At 40.5% G+C, this 11,007-nt stretch overlaps 1 protein-coding gene across 1 annotated transcript; it reads left to right on the top strand.

The window, feature by feature from the left end:
* The first annotated feature begins 87 nt into the window (after positions 1–87).
* Positions 88–7,284, top strand: LOC118234143 (adaptin ear-binding coat-associated protein 1-like). The gene is made up of 8 exons (XM_035430518.1): positions 88–439; positions 2,375–2,475; positions 2,949–3,053; positions 4,376–4,457; positions 4,653–4,761; positions 4,909–5,056; positions 5,371–5,464; positions 5,761–7,284. The coding sequence occupies exons 1-8, from the start codon at positions 345–347 to the stop codon at positions 5,816–5,818; spliced, it is 792 nt and encodes a 263-aa protein (XP_035286409.1). The 5' UTR covers positions 88–344; the 3' UTR covers positions 5,819–7,284.
* The last annotated feature ends 3,723 nt before the right edge of the window (positions 7,285–11,007 follow it).

The following is an 11,007-nucleotide window of genomic DNA, read 5'->3' as shown; positions in this document are numbered from 1 at the left end:
CTCTCTCTCTCTCTCTCAAGGCGTCATGCTGCGCATATTAACTGATCTGTAAAGTCGGTGAATGGCTAATGAAAATTGCTGCGTCGGCTAGTAACGTAGGATGATCGACATAAACATTTAATTAATTTACCAAGACCGTGCGCACCTTTACACCCTGACGCTGTAAGAATATGTTTACGCTAAAGTATTTTCTAAGCGGCTCCTTTAATCACGTATCTGCTATTTATCCGAACGGCCTATCTCATTCACTAGACTGTTTCACATGATCCACATGATGTAAAGATCAGTGAATCTGCGCAGATGGCGTCCTAAAAGACGGGCTGAGTAATTTATTTAAAATCAAAATGGCGACCGTCAGCGATTACGAGTCAATTCTGTGTGTTAAACCTGATGTAAATGTTTACCGCATTCCGCCACGGGCAACGAATCGTGGCTACAGGTAAAGAACTAAGATGTTGATGCAAACCAGTCTTCTTTTACTTCAGGGCTTGTTTCATTTTAGAAGGTCTGTTCCCAACAGTAAATCTAGCCTAATATATTGGCTAGCTAGCAACCTGGACCAGGCACGGAAGAGATTGCTTGTAAACAGAAATGTGTGGGTGTCATAGCGGGAATTGATTCTTAAGTGGGGACAACATATGTGCATGGTACTGCTTTTATCAGTGGTTTGTGTTTCACACCATTTTCTTGTCTGACAGCTTTCATAAGATAATGTTATGCGTATAATGCGTTAGTTCGGATGGAGCTCTGCCTGTGACAGAGATGCAACCAGAAAGATGGATTAGGAGGCTACTGTAGCTATAGACACGTAGACTACATATGAATTAGAAAATGACCAGAGGTAAATGTGACAAAGTCATCAAAAGAAATCCAGATATCACTACGAGTTGCCAATCGTTATGACGTCGATGTAACTGCAACTGTTACCAAGTAATTTACATTGAGCTTGCTGTTAGGGTTGGGGCTCTTATTTTTTAACGCGCATTAGTGTCTGTTGCTTTTATCAAATAATGTTTACTGGTTAAAGCGTTATCGTACCATTTCTTATTGTTGCTGGTGGTGTTTTATACTTTGCTTTGAGACAGTGGTGAATAGGAGAATATTCATTTTTTTGAAGATTTTTTTTTTTAGCAGGATGTAGTTACATCTGTCAGCTTGTCACTTGGTGTATTTAAAATACTTGGTATTTAGAATATATTTTCCTCTACGTGACTATTACCCCTAAATTCCGATAGCCTATTTCTATGTATTGATTTCACAAATAAAGGCGGTAAAGGAACAGATTCAATCGCAGGTATATAGTGTGTTTTAGTTGTTTTATTCGTTTATTCACAGTGAATTTTTGTTATCTTGAGTCCTTCTAAAGACTGCCATCTAATAGCGAGTAATGTTGCTGATGTATTACCGGGCCCTGGGTCAGTGGAAAATAATGACATCATGTTTTTGCTCTGAGTCAGTTTATGTAAAATAAAGAATGGCTTTCATGTCTTCAGGTATTCCATTCCTGATTGGATCTCATCAGCAGGGCCCTGTTGGGGAGGTAGCATGAACAGTCATCTCAATATTGTCAGAATGCTATAAATTAATTTTTGTTTGATGATGTACTCAAAAAAGCTTCAAATATATGAATAGCAGATGGCAGATGCAGAAAACTGTATTTTAAAATTAACGTCAGCCCTGTTTATACCCACGAATATAAAAATGCGCTAAAGTGACTCATCTAAAGGCAGTTACCAGAAGTACAGCTTGGGCCCGGCAGCCTTGACATTGCTGGGATGTGTCAATAGCCAGTGATGACAGGGTGCCCACGAGCACTGAGATGGAACTGGCTTGGTCCTGCCAGGGGTAGGCTGGATTTATGCTTGACAGCGTTCCTCGGGTCAGTGTTCCTCTGGCTTCACGTGAGCGCTTGGAGTCGGCTCAGGTTACCATTGCTTTAGCTTCTCCAAACAATGCACCAGGTGCCTACGAGCCCCCCGCTGTCATCAGTGAGAGAAATGCGTCTCCTCTGATTGCTGCTCGGTTTCCTGCAGCACTGTGCAAATGGCCTTCTGGGTGTTTAATAATCACTGACTCACAGGTGAGAGTGTATCGGCAGAGCTTCGACTCCAGAACTCCTTTTGTGGTTCTGGTGATGCAGAAGGCATCATTGGTGATTTAGAATTTTGGTGAAAGCTTGGTACTGAAAGCTACTATCAGTTGTGATGCTTATTACCTGCCTCTATATAATTTCTGCTCTTTGCCTAAGTCTTTATGCATGCACTTCATATGTAACAATGGCCAAAATCTGCTGAGAGCAAACTGTTCTGGAAAAAAGATGTGCATTTCCACTTTATTCACCTGCCATCTTGTATTGACTGTTGCCTGTCTGTAGAGCTTCGGACTGGAAGCTGGACGCGCCTGATTGGACGGGACGTATGCGCATAACTGCGAAAGGCAAAGTGGCATACATCAAGCTGGAGGACAAAATCTCTGGTGAGAGAGGGAGGGGAGTGGGAAGTGGTCATCATGCCGCGGTGTAGTCCTCATCTCTCGGCTTCCCCGCCATTTTCTGACATGTGCTTTACAATGGCGACTCCTGTCTTTAGCCCCCGTTCACAGTCCAGAGGCGTTTATTGCATAGGCTCCAATGCAAAGAGGAAGGGTACACCGCAATTCAGAATATTCATATTATGTATGCACACTGAAAAATTGTAAATTAAACACTAAGTTAACAGTGGCCAATTTTAGTATCATAAGCATTACGACAGACAGTCTAGCTGTAAAGGTCTTAAAATGATTCCTTAATATAACATTTTTTGGTGTAATCTACCAAATGGATGCTAGTTGCAGGGATATAAATGGTGCTATTTCCTGGATTTAGCATTATTACAGATAAACTGGTGATGTCCGTGAGATAATCAGTTATATTAGTGGTTTAACAATGCTATTACCATCCTGTCCTTTAGGGGAGCTCTTTGCACAGGCACCCGTGGAAGAATATCCTGGCATCACCGTGGAAACTGTGAGCGACTCCAGCCGCTACTTTGTCCTCCGAATACAGGATGATAATGGTATGGATATCTATCTATGGATTTCAAAACATGTTATTCTCTTTAAAAATCTGCCTCAGATTTTTTTGTTTTAATGTTGACGGAATGACTTTTCTCAGAGTGTAGAACAGATTTTACACTTTAATTTCCCCCCCCCCCCAGGCTACATATGGGTCATGTGAACTGAAAGCGGTCCTTAGTTTAACTCCTCACTTTTTGATTGTAGTGACTGTAACGACATATGTAAGTTTGGAAGCATGTCCATATTTAGCAAATTCTATTAACTGTGAAAATGACATTATATTCTCTATTCAGGAGCGGGTAGTTTAGCTACATACAACACAATTGAGAATCCATTTATTCAGTAGCGTTTTATTAAGTCATAGTTGCATTGAAATAGCTTATAGAATGTCGGTGCATCAGCTTAGCAAAGAGGTGTCAAATTCGAGTCCTTTGGGTGGTAGTTCTGGAGGTATTTGCAGTGTCCTTTCAATCAGCAGCCTCGTAAGGCCTTGAGAACAAGGTGTGTGGACTCTTCAGCCAGTCTGTGACTTAAGTTAATCACTTGTGCTGAAACACACCCAAAACGAGCTGACACTGCAACCCTCCGGGACTGGAGTTTGACGTTTGACACCTCTGGCTTAGAATGTCTTCCCAGCCAAAGCTCACCAGCATTGATAATTTGTGATGTGTTTGTGATGCCTGACTGCCACACTGTTTGAGGGAAGGTCTACACACTATACTGGTAGGTTGCCCAGGTTATGCCCAAGTTATGTCCCAACAGCAGCGTCTGAAGAAAGGATACTGGAATCAACGGTAAAGGCTGTCATTTAATTCAGCCGTATTTTTAAACCCATTGAAATTTACCTGTTGTTGTAGGAGGCCTGGTAGATGTCAGTTGTGATAAAGGTATGAGTCGCATTCTTTCAAACACATCGTCAAAAATGATTTGACCCAACAGTCCAATCTAATTTATTTCTAATCCTGGATCAGGGTACTCGGCCATAAATTTAACCCCAAGCTTGTGTGATAAAATCTGAAACTGATCCAGCCGCTACATGTGACTTAGCCTACCGTACCATCCTCCTAATCCTTGCTTACCTCTATGCATTAACCTCAGGCCACCTGAACGAGCAGCTGCCGTGGCCTTGTGTCTTCTTGGCTGTTACCTTAAGTCCATTGTCACTCAATGTGTGTAGGGAGGGGGTGTGTCTTGCCACGTGTTAATTAGTGTAACATGTTTTTGTTCATATTGTCCCCACTTCCCTCCCTCTCTCTCTCCCTCCCTTGTTCTCTCTCTCTCTCTCTCTCTCTCTCTCTCTCTCTCTCTCTCCCCCCCTCAGGTCGCAGTGCATTCATTGGTGTTGGGTTCGGGGACAGAGGAGATTCCTTCGATTTCAATGTGGCTCTTCAGGATCATTTCAAGTATGTTATCTGTGTATGTCATTTCTCTCCCCAACACAATGATGGTGTGTCATAGGCTGCTGTGGACTTTAGAAACCATAATTTTGAAAACCTGTCTTGAGGTTCACAGATAACTATTTGTGCACATTGCTACTCTCAGTGCCTTGTTGTACATGTTTTCCAGTTCAGCCACTTGAGTATGTGACTCCCTTGCAGGTGGGTGAAACAGGAAATTGAAATTAGCAAACAGTCCCAGCTTCCAGACACAGGACCAAAGTTGGACCTAGGCTTTAAAGAGGGACAAACCATCACTCTCAATATCGGGGTAAAGCTACTGCATGTATTTTAGTGTTGATTGTTTTTATTTCAAAATAGTCAAGCTCTCTTGGCAAATATGCTATAGGACTAATTATCTGTCTAATCCTTTAATTTGGTATCTCTGTCTCTCTCTCTCTCTCTCTCTCTCTCTCAGCAAAGCAGAAAAAGGGACAAACCCCGCCAAACAGGGTCAGGTGGACTAGGTCTCCTTCCTCCTCCACCTGGGGGCAAGATAGCCCCGCCCCCTCCCTCTGGCTCTTCCAATCACAACACAGAGCCACTCACGGGAGGTGGAGATACTGGTAAAGTTATAATCTGTTATCAATGCTTGTACAATTTTCAGACATAAATGTACTTGTGTGCCTATTTCTCTCCTCTGGGTATTGTAACTGCTATAATTGTTATAACCTGTGGGGAACACAGCAACCCAAATAACATTATCATGGCTTCCTGTTTCAGTTTGAAATGGATGCACTGATAATGATAGTGGTTCCATTAGAACCATAAGCCTTGCAGTATGTAAATAAATGTCCACTATTTCTATGTTAGATATATGAGCTTGAAGTGTAGTACTGAAGAGATGTGCTGAAATAATCCTGTCTTCTCTCTGTCTCAGGTTGTTTATTAGATCTAGATAGCAGTAATTCCAACTCAGTGGTCCAGTCAAACCACAGTTCTGACCTTTGGGGAGATTTCTCCACCTCTGCAAGGTAATCACTCTACTTCTTCCTTAATCGTGAATACAGTCCATCTCTAATGATGACATACAGTCACCTCCAAAATAATTGGTATGCTTTAGGTATTTTTCTTGCCAAGTTTACCTTGTTTCCTTGAACAACTTGTTACCTGTGTTGTTTATTTTAGACAGCCGTTTTTGCTAATGTTTATCCAAGGTGGCTATATGTAGTTAATGTGTTTTGGAGGTGGCTATATGTAGTTAATGACTACAGTTATTGTGACTTCATATATTCTAATATACTGGATTAATGCACTTATTCTTTCACAGTTCACTCCCACAACCAGCTCAACAGGACTCTTCCTCTACCAGCTGGGTTAAATTCTGAAACTTCACCCATTTTCCTTTCTGTCACTCTTTCCACCTTTGTCTACCATTTCTGCTCCACTCAAACAGGAACTATGTTCACAGTCATCTACAATACACCGGCCACTCTTACATTCATTTGCATCATGAGTATTTATGACTGAAAACTTTACGAGGCTTAGAACAAAGAAAACTGTATGAAAATGTTGGAATTCGTGGAGTCTTAACGCCACTACTAACCCTAATTTAAGCTAAATAATAGTTTTGGAAAAGGTAATGATAACAATATTAATATATGCGGTATGTATAATGTAAATAATTACCACTGTACAGTACATATATAAGTTAACATAGTAGGATATATTTAGTCAGTATTTAATATATTTAACTTTTTCCTGAAATGTCAATTCAGGTTTTAAGTTCCAAGTGTTGACTAAGGATCAGCGTACTAGAGGGATTTGTAAGATCCCTACATTTAAATTATGGTTTGGCCAGATCTGTTGGGTTGCATTAGGTAGCTTGTTTATTTGTTTAGCAGATGTCGTTATCCAGAGCAGCTTACACAGATTTATTTTTAAATGCTATTCATATTGGATATTTTACTGAAACCATTTGAGGTATGCATCTTTCTCATGGGTACAACTGCATTGCACCAGCTGTGATGTGAACCTGCAGATTCCAGTATCTTAACCACCATGTTACACTGCCCCCCATGTGTTACGTCCAATATGGCAGAAACCTCCAGTATGACGATCCTTTGTATTGACAAAAAAACGAGTTTCTTTGTGGTCACACTGAAATGTACCAAGAGCTATTTTTCAATTGGCAATAAAAATAGATGGCCCTCCATTGTCCAGTGAGGAGCAATGGACTAACATGTCATAATCTTCTGTTCTGTGTTACTAAGACTGGTGGCTTCAGAATGAACAGTAATCATTTGTTTGGAGATTTAAGGGAGTTGATATGCTTACTTTGTTAATCTTATATACCTACATTGTGTGGTCATATGTTCAAGAGAGTGTGTTCGTGATCGTATACATATTCTGTGACTTTTCTTATGACCCAGTGTATTACAGTATAATTAAGTACAAGCAAGCACATAAAACAGTACTTCATTTGTTTAGGTTGGATTAATGTTGGAAAGATATGTACCATAGACAGTAAATGTGCTGATAAAGTTATTTCAGCTGGGCCTGTTACTGAGCCAAAATAAATACACTAACACTTGCAGATATGGTAAATATGCATTTCCCAGAAGAGAACAGCCATTTGAGCAGTCATTTATCAGGTTAACCTGGAGCTCCATTTGGATGAAAGAACTGGGCTGTTATTCATTTGGTCTGTGTTATGGTTCTCTTCACTGTGTCCACTAAGTTTTACATTAATAATTCATCAATCTGCCTGTGATTCCAAAAACACTGTATGTATATTGACTGTACTGAGCTGTATACGAAATGACCATGCTGAAAATAAATGGTTATTAACTGAGTTTGTTTTCCTTGTCTTGGTATGAGTGGTCTTTGATTTTGTCGACCTAAGGGTCAAAAGATGTCTATGCTGAGGTTGCAAATATAGCATGCATCTTATAAATGTACAAAGCATTATATGACGAACTTAAGCCGAGTGTTTTCATTTCATTTCATTTCATTCATCGGGGTTTATAGACATGGACTAGGTTTTTGAATGGATCCTTTTCTGCCTGAAAATGAGTCAATTCCGTGAAACCCTCTGAAAGCTTTTCTGATAACACTACTTTTGTCTCCAGCCATCTTGCTAGGTTGAATGCTGAATGCTGCTGCCCTAGTCCCTAGGCCCCTGTCCCATCTGAGAACCTAAACTCCCAGTTGGCAGGATGGATTTTTAAAGTGGGCACTGCTTTTAGCTCAGTGCTTTATTAGCCGCTGCTCAGTATGTGTGCCATTGTTTCTGCAGCTCTTAAAAATACACCTTATGTGTCTCACCATGATGGGCACAGTAATGCTCTGGGTCAGGAAGTAAAAATAGAATGGAATAACTTTATTTTTTAATGTCTTGGTTAACATTTGGTATGCACAGTGACAGTCGGCTCCAAAGGCCAGTTTGTTGTCTATAGTGGTGGGAATCCTCAACTCCTTCTATTGTCTTCGCTCAAATGGTAAGGTGTCTCAGGGGGACAATGTTCTTCACCATTTCCTTTGTTTTTTACCGATCATAACCAATAACTGATCATAGTTTATTTGAAAATTATTATTTATTCTGCAAAAGTAGAAAAAAATGTAAAATACTTATTTTCCTCAATGATTCTTCTCCTTTCTCATGTGGCTAATAATGCAAGGCAGATTTAGTTTTTATTTAAATTCCCCTTGTGGCCCCATAGCATGAGCTATCTTGGTAACTGTGTGGCACTCAAGGTCCTGCTCCACAGTCCAGGGATTTGCTGTTGCTGGTATAGTATACCTATCTCCATTACGCTGTATTTGTTAAATGGTGAGCAGTTACATTGTCGAACACTAGATGGTGTGTCTGCACAGAACAGCAATTTGGCTTTTCTGGTGCCTAGCCCAGCTAGTAAAGAATAAAAGATGTGAAAGAGAATGACCTTTCCTCCGTTTAAATTAAACTCAAGGTCTGTTTTATCCCTTTGGTTAGAGTAATGCTTAGAGATTGGAGATGGTGTAAAGTGAATGATAGCACTCAGATGTAAATGTAGATAAAAATATGTTAATTGCCCTTGTCAGGATTATGAGTAGATGCAATATTTGGAAGGTGAGGAGATGGACATTTTCACATTATTACATCAAATAGAGTAAATCAAGAAAGAACAAGGTGCATCTTTTAAAATATTTTTATTAGGTAACTAGCTGCCCATAGTTTTGGGAAAGTAAATATGGAGAAACAATTATATCCCAGGCCTCTTCTCTATTTTAAATTGACATTGAGATACCAAGTTTAGGTTTTTTTTTTTGGCAGAGGGGATTCCCCTCTGTCTCTATGTCACTTGTACCCACACAGGGATTACTGCAGTTCTGGCAGCTGTACTCCTGCAGGATATTTAGTCACAGGCTACGTTTTTGAATGTTTTCCAAACTTTTGCCAACACAATATACTACAGGAGAGTCAACTTTGAAAAAAATCCTACCTCTCACAATTGTTTACCTGTAGACACCACATACTGTACGCTTGTCCAGTAGGACAAGGCCAATCAAGTCCCACCTCTGTGCACCACCCAAGTCATAGTTTTCTAATGGGAACATCAGGGCTGGCCAACACTGGTAGTTTCTCCAAATGAACAAAACAAAAATAGATCAACCATTAAAGGCAGACATAGTGGGAAATGTGCATGACTTGGTTTGAAAGTAAAAGTATCAGTTGGTTGAAAGAAGGAAAGCAGAAGACAAATTTTTTGTAGATAAGTTTTCCAGACATAAAAAAATGAAAATCAGAGGTTGAAAGTCTGGAGGACAGAAAGTTCTGCCATATGTTTCTTGAGCTGTCATGAACTCAGCCAGCTGATATCACTAATTTGTTTTACCTCCTGGTTTAGGAATTGTGCTAATTAGGAGATCCAAGCGACTGGAACAAAATGCTGGGGAAGACTTCTCATTTCTAAACTTGCAAATCCTGTTTGGCTTTTTGATTCTTACATGCTCTCACGTAGGGTGGATCAAAAGTCAGACACGTGCTTCTAAACTGGCCATAACCAGGGTGAGGGTGATGTTGCAAGGGCTAAGTAGAGTGACAGAGTAAGCAAATCAGCCGTGCTGATGACACCTTGAATGATGGAGAGAGAGAGTAGGCAGGGGAAATTGAGACAGAAGAGTAGACGCTATTACGGTACATACTGTCTGAGCGATCACTCCCGAGATCATCAACTGAGAAAAACAGCAATAGGGGAAGGCGAAGACGAAAAGGGAAAGGCGGGTGATGGGTGGCGGTGGCGATGTAAATATATAATCCTCTCGACTTCCTTCTGTCCCCCTCATAATATTTTTACAAGTTCCGTTTCGCTCACACACTTTTGCTCTCCGGTATTTCTGAATTTTTATTGGTCTGGCGCTCAGACGAGTTCATTTATGTTGTTTAAACACACACACTCACTGAAATATTTCCACATACGCGTACGCTTCGAGGCACGTATCAGGTTAAATGTCAGAGATCAGGGCCCATAGTAAGCATTAGAGAGCTACGCTGTGGTCTCGCTGACCCCAAATTATGTGTAAGGAAGCAATTAAATTGCTCTCTCTGACTGCGTAAAGAGACACCAGATTAACTGACCTGGCTGCTGGAGTAGCACAAGGCTAAACCATCGGGTTTTCTTATACCGCTTGGGCAACACACTTCTTGGAATCATCCATTGAACCCTGCTTTTGCCACAGCTGCTGCCATACCTCACATTATCCATCTTGCTGTTCCCAGCGCTGTGCTGACTTTGGCTAACGATAGTCCGTGTGCACATCTCGGTCTGTTCCTTGGTCAGTCACAAATTAAGCTGACAGCTCTCTTAACTCAGGCACTCTAAAAGAAGAATCAGGTAAGATTTATTGTAATAAAGTTTGACAATGTGACTGGTCACCCCTGATATTTGAAGGAAAGATCATGTGAAGGAGTTAACACATATTTGCTGAGCCAGTCCTGTGGAAAAGAGGAAAATAGACAGAAGCTAATGATGGTACACTGTGTAAATAACCTCACACCAGCTATTTTTAGCTCTCTGAAGTGGTGCTCTGTAGACATGATCCCATCTGTCAATATGATTAAATATGAGAGAAGGGTGAACTTGCGTTTGATTTACCGTTTATCTATTCGTACCCTTTTATGTTCTGCCAGGGTTATTTCATGGGTATCAAATCCAGTTCAGTTGTAAATTTTCTGCTCAAGTTTTTGGTTTGTCAGCATAAGCATCAAAATAATTTTGCTGTTGTTTTGTTTGTCATTCTCAATTTTTTCCCAAAAGAAAAAAATCAGAATGGAAGGGAGAGGTGAGCCACACAGAGCAGGAACAGGCAGGCTCTCTGACGGAAAATGCTTATGACAGTAATCCTCAAAAATAGGAGTCTGAATAATTTAGCATTCGTGCATTGTGATAAAAGTACATATCATATTTTATATTTACAGGGGAAAATCTTGAAAGTGACCATGTTTTCCACATCTGGCTGAAGGGATCAACAGGTGGTTTGATACAATAAATTAAAGAAGAAATTTCCTGTACACTGTAAAACTGGCAAATGTATC

Source organism: Anguilla anguilla, chromosome 8 (genome assembly GCF_013347855.1).
Source record: "Anguilla anguilla isolate fAngAng1 chromosome 8, fAngAng1.pri, whole genome shotgun sequence".
NCBI classification, from domain to species: domain Eukaryota; kingdom Metazoa; phylum Chordata; class Actinopteri; order Anguilliformes; family Anguillidae; genus Anguilla; species Anguilla anguilla.
Note: the sequence above shows the minus strand (reverse complement) of the source record. Positions and strands in the feature narration are given on the sequence as shown.

Coding starts and splice junctions, on each gene's coding strand:
- LOC118234143 (XM_035430518.1), top strand. CDS start 345: ATGGCGACCGTCAGCGATTACGAGTCAATTCTGTGTGTTAAACCTGAT. Junction 2,476..2,948: donor GCTGGAGGACAAAATCTCTG/GTGAGAGAGGGA, acceptor CCTGTCCTTTAG/GGGAGCTCTTTGCACAGGCA. Junction 4,458..4,652: donor GCTCTTCAGGATCATTTCAA/GTATGTTATCTG, acceptor ACTCCCTTGCAG/GTGGGTGAAACAGGAAATTG.